This window comes from Erythrolamprus reginae, chromosome 1 (genome assembly GCF_031021105.1).
Source record: "Erythrolamprus reginae isolate rEryReg1 chromosome 1, rEryReg1.hap1, whole genome shotgun sequence".
NCBI lineage: Eukaryota > Metazoa > Chordata > Lepidosauria > Squamata > Dipsadidae > Erythrolamprus > Erythrolamprus reginae.
In genome coordinates this window covers 103,531,991-103,554,851 of record NC_091950.1, presented here as the reverse complement: position 1 = coordinate 103,554,851, position 22,861 = coordinate 103,531,991, and the positions used below count along the sequence as shown (strand labels likewise).

The window sequence follows — 22,861 nt, the reverse complement described above, 5'->3', positions numbered from 1 at the left end:
GAATTCTATTCTAAAAGTAAACCTTTAATACCAATGAAATTTTGTCCTTGTCATATTCACGGGTACTTGTGAGCAATAGAAGATTTAGTTGGGGAATGACCAGACTTGGGTTCAGTCCTGCTTGTGGAGAAAATTGAACTTCCCTTATCTCTTACCACTTCCCTTACCTCTTACCACTGTTCCAACTCATCTGTCAGCCTCCACACTGCCTGCTTTGGCTGCCATAGTAACCGGGGGAGGGATGGTTAGCTATTTGGGTGGGGAATGGGGAAGCTGCTGGGGATGTCTTCTTGTGTTTTATTAGGAAGTTAGGGAGGAGAGTTCTAATCACAATCCACCAGAGGGACATGTTAATAGCCTGCTCAAGGTCAATGGCTTTGACGGATCAGATGTAGAAGTCCAAATGGTCTGACATCTTGGCAGATGGGGATTGAAGGAATTGCCCGTATGTGTGTGTATGAGGAAGGGATTTGGGATTCTTTGTACAGTGATACCTCATCTTACGAACCCCTCGTCATACGAACTTTTTGAGATACAAACCTGGGGTTTAAGATTTTTTTGCATCTTCTTTCGAACTATTTTCACCTTACAAACCTGCCACCATCGCTGGGATGCCCCGCCTCCGGACTTCCATTGCCAGCCGAAGCATCCGTTTTCGCGCTGGTGGGATTCCCCTGCTGGGATTACCCTGCAGCAATGCAAAAACGCGGAAGTCCGGAGGTGGAGTTTCCCATGGAGGGGAGCCTCAGGGGAATCCCACCAGCGTGAAAACGGGCGCTTCGGCTGGCAAAAGGGGTGAATTTTAGGCTTGCACGCATTAATCGCTTTTCCATTGATTCCTATGGGAAACATTGTTTCGTCTTACAAACTTTTCACCTTACGAACCTCGTCCTGGAACCAATTAGGTTTGTAAGACAAGGTATCACTGTATATGAATTTTACACACATTTTGCCTCAGAACTTGGTTTCCTTTTGTCGGTATCAGTTCTAGTAAAAGTAATCATCTCTATCAATATGGAGTTGGGGTTTTCCTTTCCTGGACTTTGAATGGAAGCGCATCTGACATCATCACTGTACTGGTCTTGGCTTCCTCTGGAGGAAGGAACTTCTGTTTATTAGCAACAAGTGACGTTACAGAAGTTTGTAGAACCATTTGAGAGAACATTTGTCTTACTTTTCCCCACAATTCCAGTTATCTTCTTGTCGCAAGAAAGTGATATTTCTTCAAAAAAACATCCCAAAAGTTGTTCTGTCTTGACAGGGCAACGATCAGAAATAAAGAGCCACACACGCTGTTCAAAATGTGATCATAGACAAAATATGTTGGTAAAACAAGTCATGCAATCCATTGGTTAATTCTAAGGAATTTCATGCTGGCAGCATTTTTATCTAATCAGCTGGGGATAAGAAAACCGGCCTGCAAGCCAGAGTTGAGACCTCTCAGCTTTCATTCTCCAGCAGCCATGATGAAGAATGTTGTTCACCCTGCCCACTTTTCCTTTGGCTGTCCCTGATATACTAGCAAGGTGTGGCCAAGTGTCCTATAGATCTACTAATGCCAAGAACCCCTTTTTTCAGATATTCATGCCTAGGCCACATTCTTCTGACCCTTGCATCTAACAGGGTTCCTCCTCCTTTAATTCCCCATCATCCTCTGACTCATTACTGGGGGTTCTACAGTCTGGTTGACCCTCAGTCCCTAACTCTGCCTTACTCTCACTCTCAGACTCGGGTGACAAGAACACTGGCCTGCGATGCCAGTACTCATCTGTCTCTTGATCCTCAAAATCCGTGACCATCTTAGCCGGACCTGGACCACTCACAACAAAAGACAGCTGGAATCTTCAAATATTAAAGATGTGAAAGTGGGGAGGGGGAGGAGGTTGTCCTATGAACAGTCCATACTTGCGGAAAGATGAACTCTGATTGTTCTTTTATTGTACAGGAAGGAAAATCAGTAGGTTCTCTGTCACTCCAAATGTCTTTTACAGTCTATCAAATTAAGCAGGGCTCGATCCCTGTAGCTTTATCTAGCTTATGTGGATAACATAATTTTAAATATGCTTAACATTGTCATTTAAAAATATTCCTGATTTTTAAAGTAAAAAATAAATTATAAGAATGTGCTAATTAGAACAAAATAAAATCTGTAACTCGCTAGGAAAATAAATTATGGTTCTAACTATGTAAGTAGAGCTAAACTGGGAACTGAGCTTTATCTTAACATTTGTTTTTACAGAGGTGTCAAACTGGTAGCCCATGGCCAGATGCATCATGCACAGGCCACACCCACCCCAGCTCTGTGAAGGGAAAAAAAAAGTCATGATGCATCATGTGACGGCAATGTGACACGGTGAGTTTGACAACCATGTTTTAGAATAATGATTTGAGTAATAGCAACTTGGCCCTGGCCTATGATGAAAGCCAGCCAAAATACTGGAGATGATACTTACAACGATTTTACCTACCAGTATACCATAAGTCTTCCACAAACTTACATAATTCCTGATATAAATATCAGGCCATATTTCTTCACAGGTTCTTCATAAATGATTTAGATGAGGGAATAGAAGGAGAACTCATTAAATTTGAGGGCACCAAGGTGGCAGGAATAGCTAACACCTCAGGAGGATCTCAACAGACTTAACCCTGGGCCCTATCTAACAATGGAGTAAGGTTTTACACTTAGACAATAAAACCAAATGCAAAGGTAGATAATAATTGAAATTTAGCTGAGGTAAAACCTACTAGAGCAGAGGTGTCCAACTCACGCCGTCACATGACTTATCACATTGTGTGGGCGTGGTCTGCACATGACACATCCGTCCCAAGGTCACTGCTCTTTGTGTAGAGTAGTGGTTCCCAACCTTTTTTTGGCCATGCCCCACCTAAGCATCTCTAAAATCCTGAGGCCTCCCCCCCCTTTCTTATTATTCAAAAAGTGAACTATTCACATGGAGGAAGCCTAAAAGGCCATTAACTATGTTTAAACAAGGTTCCAATTGCCCCCCATTAAAAATGAAATTGCCCCCCTGTGGGGCCTGGGCCCCACATTGGGAACCACTGGGGTAGAGAAATCTAGTAGACAATCACTTAAATGTTCTGGAAAGTGTGCAGAGAAGACAAACAAAGATGATTAAGGGGCTAAAAGTTAAACCATGAAGAATGGCTGCAGGAATTAGGTATGTCTGTGTTTAATTAAAAGAAGGACTAGGGCAATATTTCAATATCTTGATGGTCTGCAACAAAGAAGAAAGGCTCAACCAATTTTCCAAAGCAAAAAAGGCAAGACAAGAAGCAACAGATGGAAACTAATCCATAGATCTGAGAACCCAGATCTAAGGAGAAATTTCCTGACAGAACAATTAACCAGTGGAACAGCTTGCTTTCAGAAGATGTAAATGGCTTATTATTATTATTATTATTATTATTATTATTATTATTATTTATTGGATTTGTATGCCGCCCCTCTCCGCAGACTCAGGGCGGCTAACAACAGCAGTAAAACAGTACAACAAAATCCAATACTGAAAAGCAGTTAAAAAACCCATTATATAAAGACCAATCATACAGACAAACATACCATACATAAAATTGTGAAGGCCTAGGGGGAAAGTGTATCTTAGTTCCCCCATGCCTGGTGGCAGAGGTGGGTTTTAAGCAGCTTACGAAAGGCAAGGAGGGTGGGGGCAATTCTAATCTCTGGATTTATCACTGGATATTTTTAAGAAGAGATTGGACCACCATTTGTTTGAAATGGTATAGTGTCTCCCACTTGAGCAGGAGGGGTTGGATTAGATCACCTCAAACTACACTCAGAACTTCCAAGAGTTAACTTTCATGAACTTTTTAATAGAATGTCTTGATTGGCAGCAATAGAGACCAGGTTTCCTTAGTTATTTCTGAGTGCACCTTTTATACATTTGAACAGGTGAAACTCCTTGCTGTGCAAACGATGTATCACAATGTGTGGTGGAAAAACTTTACCTGTTGCCTGGTTGCCTCACCCGTCGTGGGAGGGAAGAAACCCATTTGCGTTCAAACAATGATTGTTAAGTTTAGCTTTTGCCCTTTCCAATGCAACTTCCTTTTCTGTTGCTATAATTTATTCCCTGAATATCATAAACCTATCCAGGGTTACAGAATGCTGAGTTTATGGGTGCTTCTTGTAGCATGCTTCTTGTTTGAAAGATTAGCCAATTGAAATGTTCTCCTGGTGACTGCTATCAGGCATCTTGCTTCTGATGGGTTACTGACGTGGGAGGAGCTTCCTCCTTCTGCCTCTTCCCTCTTGCAGCTGAGTATCTTGCTACAATTGGCTCAGATTCCTTAAAGGGCAGAGGTTTGCTTCTCAGTATACCAGGAAAGAATGGAGCAGCATCCCCATTAGTTTAAAGGTGGGTGTTGAGAATATCTTGATTGGGGGCATTTTTGTGTAACTGAGTTAATCTTTTTTTAAAACAAAGTTTTCTAGCTTAATATGCAGATGAAATATCTTTTTTTACATTCAACTTGTCTTTTAAAAAATTAGGTTATTTTAGCAGTAGTAAATATTTTTAAAGCCAACTTGCAGGTTTGAATTTTCTCTCTGAAGTGTAGATTGCAGTATTGTATCTACTTATCCAGAATGAGACACATTGGATTCAGTGGGATGTCTGGGGGCAGAATATGTTTTATAGGATAGGAGATACGATAAGTTCAATGTGGGTTCATAACTAAGCACTATTAAAATATTATGTATCTAGTTTTGAATATGATAATTATTTAGGCAATTATTGAAAGTATAGTCTCCAGAGCAGCCTTTCCCACGTGGATGCTTCTAAATGAATTGAAATTACTGAAGTTAATTAACCAAAAATCATATTTAGGTTATTGGACTCCCCAAATAATATATTTGAAAGAGTGAACATCAGATTTTTTTAAATGCTGGGATTGTAAAAAAAATTGAAGACTCATTGATCACATTTGTGGAATTGTGCATTAATGTATATTTTTAGATTTATGGCAAAATCTTTTAAATATTAAAAATGTGAATGTAATGTTGAATTTTATATCAAAGCTTTGGAATTTGATTTTTCTGTAAGGAATTTAATTGTATCAATTATTGTATTAAATTGGAAAAGTGATATTATTACAGATTTTAAAGAATGATTACTGGAAATATATGATTTATCTGTTTTGGAAAAGGTAATAATATTTTCTAATCAAAGAATGCAGCAATATGTGCCATGGTGGAGATTTTGTGATATCTCACAATAATCTTATTTTGCAATAATCTTATTTAAGCAATAATCTTATTTTGCTTATAGCATTCAACTCATTGGTAAACCAGTGACTTTTATCCTTTTTGTTTGTATTTTTAATTTCATTTTCATGTAAAATTATAGATTTTTAGGTAAGAAAACCAGAGAGGGGCGGCATAGAAATCCAATAAATACATAAATATAAGTAAAGATATGAAACATTTTAAAAAGTTATGTGACTTTTGGCTACTCCAGATAAAGTAATTGATGTGGAAATACTGAATGACCACTTTAGCAGTTGCTTTTTAAAAATTTAGTTGCAATTATCCAAGTTAAGCACATATAGAAAACAGCAAATTGAAGGACACAATTTTGGGAAGCATTTTCTGTTGGGTATACAGTACTGTAACAATGCTTACTGTTGTGTTTTAAGAGTTTGAATTAGAGCACTACAATTTACCACTGCACCCTGTTTAGTTAATAAAATAACATTTAAAATGTTAAAGATTTTTTAAAAATGTTAAAAAAGGAACATGCTAAGAAGAAAAACAATTTAAGACAGGGTTTGAAGAAAAGGTTTGCTGGAAAATTAGAAAAAAAGTGATAGAGCTGTATTAGTGATTGTTCCTCTAACATATATTGCAAACTGTTATTTAGCACAGTTCATTGGTACTATGCAGTAAGACAAGGTTTAGCTGTGGCTATTAATCTAAAACTGCACAGGTTCTCTTAGTGCTAAATAGTGAGTGAACCCTGATGTATAAGCAGTGGCTAAGCCAAATCAAAATTAATTTTGTATGCTCTGTAAATGCCTCCCTGTTTACATATCATGGGGTAAAATAGTAATACATTGGTAGAAATTATACTTATATTTGATGGCTGGCTTGTTACTAATCAAATGGGCTGTTGCTTAAAGAATGCAATAGTGGATTGCAGTGGTGGATTGCAGTAGTGGTGGAATGCATTGCAGTGCATTTGAAAATAACATGGGATAGATTATAACAAACATCCATGTTTCTGCATTTCCTAAACCAGCCTATACTTAAAAAGTTTAATCATCCTTTATAGAGAATGTATAAATCAACTGAAATTTAACATAATCTTTGTTTTTTTTAATATCCTTACTATAGCTGACTATGATGTCTTTATATGGCCTATTAAAAGCTGCACTTTTGCTGCACAGGATAACTTTGGCTATTATTATTTAGACGGTCTATGTAATCCATTTTATTAAGACTCCTAATAAAATGTTACAGTGGTTTACGAGGACATTCTAGAACATTTTGTGAGACTGACTGGTAATGGGATTGGGATGAACAACAACAAAAAAAAAACATTTGATGACTTTTGATACTACAAACGCAATGCAATAGTGAATTGCAGTGCATTTGAAAATGGGATAGATTATAACAAACATCAATGTTTCTGCACTTCCTAAACCAGCCTGTACTTAAAAAGCTTAATCATCCTTTATAAATAGAGAATGTGTAAATCAACTGAAATTTAACATAATCTTTGTTTTTTTTAATATCCTTACTATAGATGAAGACTGACTATGATATCTTTACATGGCCTATTAAAAGCTGCACTTTTGCTACACAAGATAACTTTGGCTATTATTATTTAGACAGTCTGTGTAATCCATTTTATTAAGGCTCCTAATAAAATGTTGCAGTGGTTTACGAGCACATTCCAGAACATTTTGCGAGACTGACTGATAATGGGATTGGGATGAACAACAACAACAAAAAATTTGATGACTTGCGCATGCTCAGGAAGCCAAATCTTGTGCGAGGACACACACAAGGGTGAGATTTCACTAAATTTGCAGAAGGGAAAAATTGGTGAAAATCTCCGAAATCTCATGCGTCTGTATGTCCTAGCATGAGATTTGGCTTCCTGCTCATGCACAGGAAGCGAATCTTGCTCCAATGCGCGTGCCCGCCAGCCGGTCAGCTGGAGCTGTGCGTGCAGCTCCATTTTCGCTACCAGAACATTGTTCCCCCATACACGTAGCAACCCAATACTGATAGTACTCCATCCTTCCTGTGCACATTTTTATCCTTCTCTTTCTACCCTCTTTAGTTTTATTTTAATTCATTTTTAAATTTAAGATTTTTACTTATTGTTTTAATGTTTTATAGTTCATTTTGTTCAATGTCTGTAACTTCCTGGAGTTGATTTTTGTGATAATATACAAATTTGATGAATGAATGAATGCATTTGTAAGCCACTCTTAGTTATTGAGTCAAGTGGCCTCAATATTGGATTAAATAAATAAAGTCTCCTGACCTGCTGAGTCCAGAATTTTTTCCCCTTGTCATTTATGCACTGCCCAAATCAGGATGCAATGCTGAACCTGGATCCAATTTTAAAGGAAGTTTGGCATTTGTTAGACCAGGTGACCTGTAAGGGCAGCATATCATTAATTATGTAATATACTATTGCATTTTTATTGTGGAAGATGAAGATTATCTTGTTTGTAGAATATTCTGTCTCACAAGGCAAAAATTAATGCAAATGGTTTGGATGCATTAAAATTTCTACTACATATTGTTTCATAAAATCAGTTCCAAAATGGTTAAAGTTATGTGTCTTTATATAAATGTACTCCTCAGGTGTTGTCATATATACTGCTCAAAAAAATAAAGAGAACACTCAAATAACACATCCTAGATCTAAATGAATGAAATATTCTCATTGAATATTTCATTTGCACAACTATTCCATTTGCACAACAGCATGTGAAATTGACTGTCATCAGTGTTGCTTCCTAAGTGGACAATTTGATTTCACAGAAGTTTGATTTACTTGAAGTTATATTCTGTTTTTTAAGTGTTCCCTTTATTTTTTTTGAGCAGTATATTATGAATCCTTTAATAGGAAACAAGGCTGCTTTTTAGGGATTTCACAGTTGAGTAGAGTCAGGTCTGGTTGATATTTGGAAAAAGCAAAAGCTGCAAATTAGATTAATGATAAATTAAAAGATGAAGACAACACAAAACATTTCTATAAGCAAGAATTTTGACATGGATCAGTTTTTAGATATCCTATACAGTATAAGTATAAAAATCAGGAGTTGAGTTTGTGCCTATTTTTAAAAAAATAGATATGGTGAAACTCATTTAAAAAACACATCATTCTGTTTTTGAAGTAGCAGTCATTTAGAAAGTAAGCTAGTTCATTTTTGAATTCTATGTAAACTATGGGACATTTTGAGTCTTTTTCAGAATTCAGTCGGTGAGTGTAATGCTCAATACAGATTTCTTTGCTATTTTGCTTTCCTTTTTTGTAACTATAGAGAATTTGACCAGAAATATCCTTGCACAGGAGGAGAAAATAAAAACAAAGCTTGGCAATATGCCCATTATTCTTGGAACAGATGGAAATGACTTCATGTACATAGTGATGTAGAGAAGTGTAATGGTATGTGGGAATGACCTTGAGGGACAAAGATAAAATATGCTGCCTGGGAGACAATAAGACCAGAGGGAAGAACCCCCTGTTCTTAATGAAGAAAGAAATTTAGGAAGGACTTATATTAATTGATTAGTCTGTTAAAAGTCATGGCAGGATTCTTTCAGATTTACAATACTCTGTTAAATAGTCTTATGATACAGCATAGTAATGATCACTTGGTCATGCTTATTGCCAAGCTTAACAGCAGGGGTCCCCAAACTTTTTACACCGGGGGCCAGTTCACTGTCCCTCAGACTGTTGGAGGGCCGGACTATAAAAAAAACTATGAACAAATCCCTATGCACACTGCACATACCTTATTTTAACATTAAAAAACAAAATGGGAATGTACTATTTAGAGGGGGGGGGGGGGAAGAAGCCTGAAATTCATACATGTTTATGTTTTGTTTTTAATTTTCTTTTGTTAACATCTGATTGGCTAAACAAGGTTTTCTTGGTTTATAGAAAAATGTATAAAATATTTATAGAAAAATATATAAAGAAGGAAGCACTTTGGCATAATGATTAATAAGTTAGAAATATAATTGGTGTTGTACTTCTTGAAGGAACATTAAGGAGGGAATTTAATTAAAAGAAAAGTATGTACCTGGATGACAACATTAGAAAAAAAACTTTTGCAACTTTTTTGATGATTGATATTAGTTACTGACAAAATACCGCATTTTATTCAGGGAAAATTAGATGGTACATTGTATTGGTTGAATGTATGTTGAGAAAATTTTAAAAAAATTTACACCCCCCCCGCCCAAAAAAGTCCTTCCTTCCTCCGCCCCCTCCATTTCATTCTTCCTTCCTTCTTTGTTCCCTCCATTTCTTCTTCCTTCCTTCCTCCTTTCCTTCCTTCCTCCTTTCCTTCCTTCCTTTTCCTGCCATTTCTCCTTCTTTCCCTCCCTCCTTCCCACTTCTCTCTTCCCTCTCCCTTTTTTCCATTCTTTCTCATTTGTTTTTTTTCCTCTCACTCGTTCTTTCCCTCCATCATTTTCTCATTTTTCTCTCTCACATTCCCTCCCCCCTCACTTGTTTTCTCTCCTTCTCTCTCTTGCTTTCTTTCTCTCTCTCTCTCCTTTTCTTCTCTCTTCCTTCCTCTCTTCTTTCTTTTTCTGCCCTGCAACACGCCGCGGGGCAGTCGGCTGCAAGCAGAAGCTCCCAAGACGGTGGCACCGACGTCTGGTCGCAGTACATTGCTGGCGCTGCCACTGGCCCAGGACGGAGGTGCCAGCCCCATGCCCAGCGCAGCGCCAGCAATGTACGGCGTCCTGCAACACATCAAGCCGCCGCCGGTGCCTTGCAGCCAACCGCCCCACCGCCGCCTTACGACTACTGCTGTGCCCTCCCGCTTGACCCACGCTGCGCCACCTTCGTGGCTTGCCCTGCTGCCCCGCGCCCACCAGAGCTCCCGGTGCAGCCGAAGCGCGGGGCGGAGTAGGCGGCGGCGGCGGCTGCTTCAGGCCCGCCCCCGAGCTGAGCTTCCTTCGAGGCAAAACTGCAAAGCTCACCTGCCGCCTCGAAGGAAGGCGAAGGAAGCTCAACTCAACGAGGACCGGCTGTTGGTCCCTTGAAGCTGCCGCTGCCCACTGCAGAGATCCCTTCGCCCGAACGGAGGCGGCGGGCTCAAGGGACCAAGAGCCGGTCTTTCTCGGCGCTGAATTGTTGCAGCCTCTGAGTCCGCCTCCGGGTGAAGGGATCTCCTCGGGGAGAAAGAAAGGAAGCCAAAGGAAGCTCAGCTCAAGGAGGACCAGCTGTTGGTCCCTTGAAGCTGCCACCGCCACCAACGCCCACTTCGGAGATCCCTTCGCCCGAACGGAGGCGGCGGTGGCGGCGGGTTCAAGGGACCAACAGCTGGTCCTCGTTGAGCTGAGCTTCATTTGGCTTCCTTCCTTTCTCCCCGAGGAGATCCCTTCGCCCGGAGGCGGAGGCGGCCTCAGAGGTTGCAACAATTCAGCGCCATGAAAGACCGGCTCTTGGTCCCTTGAGCCCGCCGTCGCCGCCTCCGTTCGGGCGAAGGGATCTCTGCAGTGGGCAGTGGCAGCTTCAAGGGACCAACAGCCGGTCCTCGTTGAGCTGAGCTTCCTTTGGCTTCCTTCGAGGCGGCAGGTGAGCTTTGCAGCTTTGGAAGCCAAAGGAAGCTCAGCTCAGGGGCGGGCCTGAAGCAGCTGCCGCCGCCTACTCCGCCCCGCGCTTCGGCCGCGCCGGGGCCAAGTAACCCGAGGCTAGGCCCGTCGCCCCCGGCTCCAAGCGCGGGGCCTGGGCGGCGGGCAAGCATTGGGAGGGCCTCCCCGTCGCCTGGCCGGGACGGTGTGGCCGTTAACAAGTTAGTGCGCGGGGGGTGCTGATAAATTGTTTACTGCCCCCTCCAGACGCTCTTGCAGGGCTTCCAGGCTCCCTGCGGGGCAGCGAAGAAGCAAAAAAGCAGCACTCTCCCGCTCTCTCTCTCTCCCTCTCTTTCTTGCTTTATTTTTCTCTCTCACTCCCTTTCTATGTCTCCCTCTTTCTCTCTCTCTCTCTCCCTCTCCGCAGCAGACCCCCCCAACACCAAAAGTGCCCAAACGCGCACAAACTTCACCGATGAAAAAAAAAATAAGCAAAAAAGCGGCACTGGAGGGACCAAGACGGTCTGCAGCTGAGTGTCTGGAGAGGAGGCGGAAAGCCAGGGGGCGGGGAGGAAAGCAATTGGCCAATTTCTTTCTCGCCTTTAGGGAGAGGAACTGTTGCTGCTCTGCCATAGGGTGCTTTCCTCCCCGCCCCCTGGCTTTCCTCTTCCTTGCTGCCGCCAGACGCTCAGCAGCAGAGTGGAGGGGAGATTCGGGAACTTAGTATATTATATGGTAAAATCTTGCACGCTGCTGCGAGCCGGGTAAATAGCCTCAGCGGGCCGCATCCGGCCCGCGGGCCGTAGTTTGGGGACCGCTGCTTAACAGAGATGGCTGATGAGTAATGACTGACAATAAATGTTTAAACCTCCTCATATATGCTCCATAAACTCACATGAAAAAGTAAATATTTATTTTAACTTACCTGTTTATCAACATGTAATTGGATACTGGAAATTATCACCTGTACCTACAGTCAAGAATTTTTGTAATCATATAAGTTAGGGGTGTCAAACTGATGTTGTCACCCCACATGTTGGAACTTTCCCCCCTTTGCTAAACCAGGATGGGATTCATCCTGTCCACATGCCTTGAGTTTGACACCCCTGATATAAGCAGTAAAAAAATGGACTAGATTTGAAAAGGAAGCAAACAGGTGATTGGAGCTTCTTGACTGCTAAATGGATAGAATCTATCTTTAATTTTACAACCTACAGTGTTGATTAATTTTTTAGCATTGTTTTAAAAAGTCTTCTAATACCTTTCAAACCTTTTAAAATATTATTTGGCAGAAGGGCAATCCACAGGCAGAAGAAAAGTGAAATGATTACCTGTAGGCCATTAAAAATCAAGAGCAGGTGGCCAGAAGATTAAAGAAAAGTGCTTAAAAAGAAGAGGATTTACAATATATACTCAGCCTCTCATAAGTAAATTACATCGACATAATAGGGATTAACTCCTTAGCATTTGAAGCCTGAATTAATGAAATCTTGATAAAAATAATAAGGTCCAGGCGTATCATTAAAATATTCAGGAGCATATTTTTTTAGAATTATTTGTAGGCCAATACTTCTCAAGCCTTTGTTAGCAAAAGTTGTTCTAGCACATGGGTATCAAACCTGTTGTATCACGTGACGTTCATGCCATTTGTCTAGCTGGGATGGGCATGGCCTGCGTTTGATGCATTTGGCCCATGGGCCGCCAGTTTGACACTCCTGTTCTAGCAATTTTAGTCGGTACAAGAAGAATCCACAGCCATACTGACAAAAGCGATGTAGCAATGTATGCCCACTATTTTCCTAAAGGTGTTGTAACTTGCCTTCATGGAAAGGACAGAGCATACCGTGTGATGTTGCAATTCTTCTATCTTTTTGAGGAAAGCTTGAGGTCCTATCGACACTGCTAGTCAGCCATCCTTCTACTAAAGGATTTCATATATGATATATTTAAAGGTTAAAAACACTTCATGGATTGGAAGTGCTTCATTGCCTTTTTTAGGATTTTTTAAAAAAACTTCCTAGCCTAATTTACGGCTCTGAGTTTTTTGGATGTTACTCATCCAACGACTGACTGGGCCTGACTGCATTGTTTGGGGGTCCATAAAAGATCAGTTTAGTATTGTGAACTTCTGAAATGGCAAATACTTGGCTTGAATAAATATGCTAAAAGTTTATATATTTGAGCAACATTTGAAACATGTCTGCTTTCCATTAAGTATGGCCAAGAATTTTTAAATTGATTATTTATTCATTAATTCATTAATTAATTCATTTATTTATTGTATTTATATGCCGCTCATTCCAAAGTGGACTCAGAGTGGCTAACAAATGCGATAAATAAAATAATATTAAAATACAGTCACAAATACATAATAAAATCAGTAATAACAATAAATAATAACTTTAAAAGAACCATACACAGCAGTCAATCTAATTCCAGGCCTGCTGGAAAAGCCAGGTCTTAACGGCTTTCTGGAAGATCGGTAGGAGATAGTGCAAATCTCTGAGGGCAGTTAATCCATAGGGTTGGAGCCACCACAGAGAAGGCTCTTCCCCGAGGTCCCGCCAACTGACTCTGTTTGGCAGACAGGACCTGGAGAAGGCTGACTCTGTGGGCTCTTACTGGCCGCAATGAGGTTTGAGGGAGGAAGTGGTCCCGTAAATAGACTGGCCCTGAGCCATTTAGGGCTTTAAAGGTGATAACCAATATGACTTACTTCCCCGATTTAATCATACCAAATTATATTGCAATATTGCAAGTGTATTTCATTGGTGTATTTTGGGATGATATTGGAAAACAAAGTTGCTGTGTGAGGGAAACTAATATTTCTTTGGTTGCTATGAATGGTTGCTATGAACCCTTTATCTCTAGATCTCTGTTGATAATATAGGTTGTAACTGCTGACTCTCAGCTGGGATACTAGCTAGTGATCAGATCTAACAGGGACAATAGTTGGCTTTTTTAAAATTGTAATTGAAAATTGTAAAATTGTAGATCATTATTATGATCTAGTTTAATGTAGATTACATCTGAGCTTAACAAGATTACATCTTAATCTAGATTGCATGTAAGATTAACTAGCACAGTGACACTAATATACAGTATATTTCTAAATTTGAAATATAGGTGATAAAGTCTTGGCAATTTGTTAAGAGAAGGAGAATTTCTTATGAGGATTAGATAGGAAACAATATGTCAGGGGGAAAAAGATTTTTTTCCTTTCTCAGCATCTGGTCTAGCCTTGGGAAGTTCCTTGTCTCTGCAGCAAATGTTGTAAAGCTCTGTGAAATTTGATTTAGTTCTGCCTCTAATCTTCAATTCAGTTTTCATTTTATAATTCTACCCCTTTGGGTTTCTTACCTTAGAGATAACTGCACTGTTAGGCAGCATGTTCTACATACATATGGTTAGCTGTAAAAAAAATATGTTTTATTTTATCTTTGTAAATTACTTTTATGATCAATCTGATTTAACATTATTTACTGAATAAACTAATTGCTGTTTTATTGTTGTAATGACAGAGTAAAGTAGATGTTCTTTAAGGAGAAGAAAATGTAATTTCTAGATTTGAACAAATTATTCAAAAGCTTGCAATAAAACCAGCTGCTTGGTTTAAGTAAAAATGTCCATTTTCAGTGGCTGGTTTATACCTGTTCCAAATGTAAGGAGATGAGCTATCCAAAAAATAGCAGTGAAAAGTATGTCGTTTGATAGTTTATTTTCTGATTTACTATGATCAGATATAAATTATACGTTTTGCTTCTGAAGCTTTTTTTAATATAAAATATAGCGCCATGACTGAATTATTCATTAGGCATAATAGGCCTAAGGCGCATGAAAATGTTTACTCACTTTTAAAATCAGAAATAAATGAAAAAGAAGTTATTTTCATGCCTTTTAATAATTTATTCCCATGCCTTTTAATTAAAAAAAACCTGCCAACAAAAACACAAACACTTAGATCAAACCAATTATTTTCTTTGTAACCTATAGGCACATTGTGAAAGCTAAAATTTAGTAACTTTGATGATTTGGGACAAACATAATCACTTCTTGTGGGTTAAATTGTTATTACAAAAACGTATATATTATTTACTATTTCTCTGTAAAAAAAATAAAGAGGTATTGAATAGCATGCAAAATATTTTTAATATTATTGTTTCCACTGAAGGAAGATCTACAATAGCAAAGTGCCTAAGAACAAAATCATAATGTGGTCTTGATTAGTGCTATAGGCATGTCAGTGAAAAAAGATAAGCCTTCCTGTAAAAGGATCTGTATTAATGAAAAACATCAAAACCACTAACAGGCTATCCACCCCAAATCAAAGCCTTCCACCCAGGAAACCATGTGGTTTATAATTCTAGCATTCCGGGTGAGAAATAAGAATTTCATCATCCATCCAGTTCTTCTGAACTTACTTGAACTTTCTGGTCCTATTTCCTTTGCATTTCAGGATAACACAGATTTGTGAGTGATTTGGAATTTCCTTGTTTTGAACATCAATACACAACGATTTGTTCTAGAGATGGGGAACCTGTGACCTGAAGGTTGAACTTGGTTTTCCAGACTTTCTATGAAAGCCTTACTTGGGCAGTTGCTGTGTCAACAAGCTAAAATAAATAGTGCTTCCCTGGGTCTTCACTCACATTTCTCTAGGAAAAGGGAACAGGCAATCAAAGCCTGAGAGGGAGGGAGTATGAATGTGATGTATGTATAGGAAGAAAACCTACACAATGGTGGTGATTTTCCATCCAACTCTAAATCCACCTTCATCTCTTTCTCTTCTTCTTTGTCTTTGTTTTATATCTATTATGTCTAACCTTTTTCTCGTCACATATCGAATGCACATGTATGATGGCATGCACGTGTGTGTGTCAGCACCCATAATGCCAGGTACACATGAGCCCCCCAGATGATGATGATGATGGTAATAATAATAATAATAATAATAATAATAATAATAATAATTTATTATAATAATTTATTAGATTTGTATGCCGCCCATCTCAGAACTCGGGGCGACTCACAACAGCAATAACAATACAATACAATACAAATCTAATATTAAGAACAAGAAGTTAAAACCCATTATTATTAAAAAAAAATGAATGCTACACAATCACACCACACTCAAATGCTACAAGTCAGAAGGGAGGGTACCCCATGCATGCACATATGACCCCCCGCACATTCATTAATTCATTAATTCATTAATTCATTAATTCATTAATTCATTAATTCATTAATTCATTAATTCATTAATTCATTAATTCATTAATTCATTAATTAGATTGGTATGCCGCCCCTCTCCGGAGACTTGTAGCATATGTGAACCTCTGTGCTCCCCTAGCCCACTCTGGAGGGCTTCTGGAGCCAGGGGGAGGGTGAAAAATGGGTCTCCTAGAAGTTCTGGAAGTCTGGAAACAGGCCTGTTTTCGGCCTCTGGAGGGTCCCTGGAGCCGAGGGCAGGCTATTCTCACCCTCCAAGAGGCTCAAGGGAAGTCTCCAGAGCCTAGGGATGCTCCCCACCCTTCGTGCATGTGAGGCAGATACCCAAAAATCAGTTGGCCAGCAGGAGGCATGCATGCATGCAGAGTGGAGCTGAGCTGGGTGCTGGCATGCATGCCCACAGAGAGGGCTCTGCATAGCACAGATTTACCACCACTGTTTTATACCATTATCTGTAAGTAAAAATTGTGGGAATTGATACAACTGATACAAATAAGTTTGGAAAGACTGCATTGAAGGATCTTTATACTTTGTTTTTGCATATAGTAAAATATTTCATGACATATAAATAACCTTAATTTTTTTCTTTCTGCAGTGCTTAGTCATAGGGAAAAAGAAAACCTAGCATCAGGGGAGATTTTTCCTGAACTGATGTGCTGAGGGAGAATTTGATTGCAATTGTGCTTTAAGAACCAAGACCTAATTGTGTACCGCTGTGCCAATGACCACTCAAGTTCTATATTGCTGTTTTTAAAGGAAGCTGGGGTGGAATTTAATATTTTTATACAATGGTGAGATTCATAGATGAGCAACCTTGTGTTGCTTGTATAGATGTAACCAGAATTGTTTGTTTTTTAATTTTTTTTTTCTATTTTTGATGGAGAGAGAATGTAGGAATTTTATTTTTAAAATTAAAAAAAGCTGTAAGTTATTGCTAATGGATTATGAATTAATTTTCCTAAATTGTGGAAAACCATGTGTGAAAGGGATCTGGGGAGGACATAAAATAGATCCGAGAGCTGAATTAACACAAGACTGATGCCTAGTTTGCCTTTAAGATAGATATCACTGAGTTCATTTCAAATTTCAGTTGTAATTTAACAAGTCTATAGGAACACTTGTAATTTTTACTTTGTCAATTATTTACTTTTATAGTACTAAACATGCTATACAGTTACCGTATGTGCTTCTATCAGGATGCAGTTGACTATCTAAGGAAAGGACATTTTCTATCCAATGAAAGTAGAATTTATTGAAGAGAATTTAAGCAGATTAAAGACAAAGGATTAGCCTTTTTGATTTAAGAATCTTTTGCTGTTTTTCTAGAGAAGAAAAAATTATCTAATATAGTTTTGAAAAAGGAATTTATCTAGCATAACCCCCTTAGGTTTGAGGGACCATCTCTTGCCGGTCACATCCACTTGACTCCACCAGAGCAGGAAGGCAAGGAATGTTGCAGATACCATACCTTACGTAGGTAAATCTGTTGGACCCAGAACAAGAGCCTTCTCCATAGTGGCTCCCTCCTCCTGGAATATCATCGCTCTAGAACAGTGGTCTCCAACCATGGCGACTTTAAGACTTGTGGACTTCAACTCCCAGAATTCCTCAGCCTAACGAACTCGGGAAGTTGAAGTCCACAAGTCTTTTTTTAAAAGTTTCTTTTATTTACACAAACATTAAACAAACATTAGAAACATTGGACACTTTGTGACCATCCTGTTTTGTCATTCCATTATATTTACATAATTTATTATTATTATTAAGTCCACAAGTCTTAAAGTCGCCAAGGTTGGAGACCCCTTTTCTAGAAATTAGATTATCCCCCACTCCAACATTTTTCCAGAAGGGTCTGAAGATGTGATTTTACCAGTGGAAGCCAGATGGGATGGAGCTCATTCAGTTGATTTGTGTGTGTGTTGTTGAGGGATGTGTGTTTTTATTTTGTTGTTATGTTATTTTTACTTTTTATTATTAATTTTTCTACCTTTTAAAAATTATCTGTAAGCCACCTACGGCCACTGTGAGTGAATAGGCAACTATATAAAATATCTAAATAAAATAAATAAAATAGAAATGTAACCTGATTATTACACCAATATTTTGATTTACACTCTTTTGTAAAGACTGAAGAAAGCTAGAAACTACAGAAATCATTGAACAGATACAACAAATTCAGAAATACTCTAAACAAGTGGGACTCTGTTAGCTTTTTCCCTTTATGATTGTGGTGACATGCAGACAACAACACATATGTACATCTTCTCTTTATATCTTGATCAGGACTTCAGGGCAACAGAACATAATGTAATTAATGTTCCTAGTTTCTGGGCGAGATCTGTTTAACTTGCACATACTGTATTTTAATCTTGTATTTTATATTTTAAGTTTTATATCATATGCTATGCTTTATATTAATCTTAAGGCTTCTGGTTTGAATAAACAAGCATTGCACTTCTTTGGATTAGACCCACGTTTAGTCATATTTAGAAGAAGAAATGGATTTCAGGTTGATCATCAGTCTCTTTCATTTGCAATTCCTCTCAACCTGATTCTGGAATATAAATTGCATGTTTGTCAAGATGAAGATTCTATAAAAATGTAAGGTTCTATAGAAATGTAATACCTTCCAATTGTACTCATTATTATTATGCTTGATTATCATGACTTTGAAGTAATCTGCAGTATTATCCATATATTGCAAAGTGAGGTTATTGGATAGAAACTGTGGTCGAAACAAGCTGCTTATAAGCTTAAGTAAGACATGAATCAGAAATTTCAGGCCGTGATCTTTACTATACTATGTTGTTTTATAGGACCACACAGGCAATTTTGGAGCTGCCTTCTAAGACCCTACAACCACTGATGATTAAAAAATATATACAGATCTAAAATTCCTATTGTCTAACTTTGACCCAAGAACTACATTTAGACTCAAAACAAAACCAGCTTGGGTGACCCAAATCCCCTTTGGCATGGTGACAGTCCTAACAAGTGGGAGTGGCATTGTCTAAACTGTAAAGGAAATTTCCACTGGTAATGATCCAAAAGCTTGGTATAGTATTACCAATCTCAGCCTTGCTCATTGGTATGTAGTGATTTCATAAGGAATGGATTGCAGCATTGCTTTACAGTGGAAAGGGAAAAACTCCGAGCCTTTGACAATTTTCCGCAATTCTCCATTAGATCCAGAGGGGTCTTAACGAAAGGCCTGGGCCTGCTTTTCTCAGTGCTTTTTTCAATAATGTGGGATCCTTCCTAACAGCCCTGGTGGTGGTGACAGTATGTAGGTGGGACAGTATGCCTGCTGTACTTGAGTTAGGCATGTTGCAATGTAAAAAAATCCTTGAGTAGTTACATTCAATCTGGATAAAACCTTCTGAACAAATTAAATGGCATAACGGATGGATGGATGGATGGAGCAGTGGGCTACTAGCTAGAACATTAAATTGGGCTCGCTTCCATGGCTCGTGACTACTTGCGCAACCAGCAAAATTTTGCTTCTGCAATTGTGGAGGTAGCAAAATCGCGCACGGAGCCAGAGGTGCACCCATATTTCGGCATGCACAGAAGCAAAAAAACCCTCGCTGAAGTGCACCTGTGTCTCTGTGCATGATTTTGCTACTTCCACAGGTGCAGAAGCAAAATCGCGCTAGCCCCTCAAGCACTTACGAGCTGCGGTGGCATTCTGGCTAGTAACCCACCACTGCATGGATAGATGGATGGACGGTAGGTAGATAGGTATGTAGGTAGAGCTTCCCTCTTCCTTACTCTTTTCTTTTTTATGTGTCCTGCTTTCTAGACAATTATTATAAACACGGGTTTCTAAGCCAGACTTCTTTCTGTATTTTCCAAAGCATTCTAAATGCTGGCATATTAACATTTTAGAAAACAGAACATCTCTTAAGGATGAACTTAAAATTAAATGTATTTTTTTTTATTATAATGAGTTAAACCATCTCAGTGTAGTAGTCATGGGAAGAGGAAATTGGCTTCTGTTCATTAGAAGCTCACTTGGCTTCTGATGCAACAGAAGCCAAGTGAGTTTGCATTATGATCCTTCTGTCATATGCTATAGTTTATATAACATGCTCAGTTTTTCTCTGTTTCCACTTTTGACAGGTTGAATTTTGATTCCCGAGGAAACAGAAGTATCTTCCCTGCCTGTTAACCTCAATATCCTCATGCAAATCTGTTCCCTCGCTCCCTCCCGTCTAGACTGATGACGTGGATTCCATCATAGCTTGAGCTTTTGATTTCCAATTTCAGAAGATGGGCTCATTCCGAAAGCCCCGGCCACGTTTCATGAGCTCCCCGGTGCTGAGCGATTTGCCACGATTCCTGGCAGCTCGGCAATCTCTGCAGTTCAGATCAAACTCTGCCTGGAACAGGTGAGAAACATCCTATGACAGTATATCTGAAGTCTTGAGACTTGGATTTATAGTCTAAAAAGTTGCCTCATAGTAGGCAAGGGTTCTCACATGGTAATTCCTTAAAACAGAGAGGTATCTTTCTGGGATGATGTAGTTGTACATTGTAGCCACAGCCTATATTGGGAAAGAATAGAATAGAATACAATAGAATAGAATTCTTTATTGTCCAAGTGTGATTGGACACACAAGGAATTTTTCTTTGGTGCATATGCTCACATTGTACATAAAAGACAAGATACATTTGTGAAGAATTATGAGGTACAGCACTTAATGATTGTCATACGGCACAAATAAGCAATCATGAAACAATATTAATATAGATAGTAAGGATACAAGCAACAAGTTACAGTCATACAGTCATTTGTGGGAGGAGATTTTATTTTTTATTTTTATTTTATTTATTCATTTGTCCAATACAAGATGGGTGATAGGAACAATGAGAAGACTAATAGTAATGCAGACTTAGAGAATAGTTTGACAGCATTGAGGGAATTATTTGTTTAGCAGAGTGATGGCGTTTGGGAAAAAACTGTTCTTGTGTCTAGTTGTCTTTGTGTGGAGTGCTCTATACCAGAGGTCCCCAACCTTTTTTGCACCAGGGACCGGCTTTCAGCTAGACCAGTTTTCCATGGCCCGGTGGGGGGGTGGGAGCTAGCTGTCAGCGGCGCCGTAAAAGGGGCGATCAAGAGAGGAATGGGTGAATGAATGGACGGAGGGTGGGAAGGAAGGAAGGAAAGAGGGAAGGTACAGGAACAGAAGAAGGGTGCAAAGAAGCAAAGAAAGGTGTGAAAGGGGAGAGTAAGAGAGGAAGGAGTGAAAGAAGGGAATGAGGGAGGAAAGAAGGGAGGAAGGAAAAGGAAAGCAAGAAATGGAGGGAGGAAAGGAAGGGAGGAAAGGAAGGAAGGAAGGAAGAAAGAAGGAAAGAGGGAAGGGACAGGAACAGAGGAAGGAAGCAAGGAAACTTATGAAAGGGGAGAGTAAGAGAGGAAGGACTGGAGGGAGGGAGGGAAGAAGGTAGGAAGGAGAAAGAAAAGAAATAGAGGAAGGAAAGGTAAAAGAGAGAAAGAAAAAGAGCAAGAAAGAAAGAAAGAGAAAGAAAGAAAGAAAGAAAGGCAACTTCAAAGAAAGGCTCACTGAGCATCTCTCACTCTCTCTTTCTATCCCTCTTTCTTTCTTTCTCTTCCTTTCTCTCCTCTTCCTTTATCTCCTCTTTCTCTCCCCCCTCTCTCCCCCTTTCCCTCTCTCTTTCTCTCTCCCTCTCTTGCTATCTCTCCCCCCTTTCCCTCTCTTTCTCCCTCTCTTTCTCTCTCTCCCCCCTCTCTCTTTCTCTCTCTCTCCCCCTCTTTCTCTCTCTTCTTCTCACTTTCTCTCTCTTGTTTTCTTTCTGTCTCTTTTGCTTTCTCTCTCTCTCACTCTTTCTCTCTTGTTTTGTTTCTCACACTCTTTCTCTCTCTTGTTCTCTCTCTCTTGCTATCTCTTTCTCTCCCCCCCTTTCTCTCACTCTCTCTTTCTCACTTTCTCTCTATCTTGCTGTCTGTTGCTTTCACTCACTCTCGTTCTCTCTCCGTTCTTCTCAGCGGTGACGCGCGCACGCCCTGCCCGCCTCACATTTGCCGAGAGGACTTTCGCCCCGGGCTCTCAGCAAGGGGGTTTGCATGAGAGGCGGGGCCGGCGGAAGGTGATATTCAATGTCGGGGGCGCACGGGCGGTTTTGCGCGCGCTCCCTATCTCCCTGCTAGCCCACTCGGAATACGTATTCAAAATAAGAAAAGCCTTTGCCGGCGAAGGGTTTTCTTATTTTGAATACAGTATTCCGAGTGGGCTAGCAGGGAGATAGGGAGCGCGCGCAAAACCGCCCGTGCGCCCCCGACATTGAATATCACCTTCCGCCGGCCCCGCCTCTCATGCAGCCCCCTTGCTGAGAGCCCGGGGCGAAAGTCCTCTCGGCAAATGTGAGGCGGGCAGGGCGTGCGTTCCGGGTGCGGGAGGAGCTGCGGTGAAAGGCAGGAGGTGGCAGAGGAGCAGAGGGGGCAAATCGGGCGGGCGGTGGGCAGCGCGGAAATGCCGAGGGGGCCCTGGCGCCGCGGACCGGCTGAAAACCCCCAACGGCCCGGTCCCGGTCCGCGGACCGGCGGTTGGAGACCCCTGCTCTATACCGTCATTTTTAGAGTAGGAATTGAAACAATTTATGTCCAGGATGTGAGAGTTCAGTAAATATTTTCACAGCCTTCTTTTTGGCTTGTGCAGTATACAGATCCTCAATGGAAGGCTGGTTGGCAGTAATTGTTTTTTTCTGCAGTTCTGATTATCCTCTGAAGTCTGTGTCTGTCTTGTTGGGTTGCAGAACTGAACCAGACAGTTATAGAGGTGCAGATGACAGACT

At 40.0% G+C, this 22,861-nt stretch overlaps 1 protein-coding gene across 4 annotated transcripts in view; it reads left to right on the top strand.

Moving 5' to 3' along the window:
* Nucleotides 1–22,861, top strand: part of PRR5L (proline rich 5 like) — an 84,930-nt gene that overhangs the window by 9,365 nt on the left and 52,704 nt on the right. For 3 of the 4 annotated variants that reach the window (XM_070760804.1, XM_070760794.1, XM_070760812.1), the window contains exons 2-3: nucleotides 2,240–2,353; nucleotides 20,168–20,436. In XM_070760804.1, coding sequence (XP_070616905.1) covers nucleotides 20,318–20,436 — 119 coding nt within the window. In that variant the 5' untranslated portion in view covers nucleotides 2,240–2,353; nucleotides 20,168–20,317. Of the gene's footprint in view, nucleotides 1–2,239; nucleotides 2,354–4,294; nucleotides 4,398–20,167; nucleotides 20,437–22,861 lie in introns of those variants that run through there. The other variant, XM_070760783.1, reaches the window with a different exon arrangement.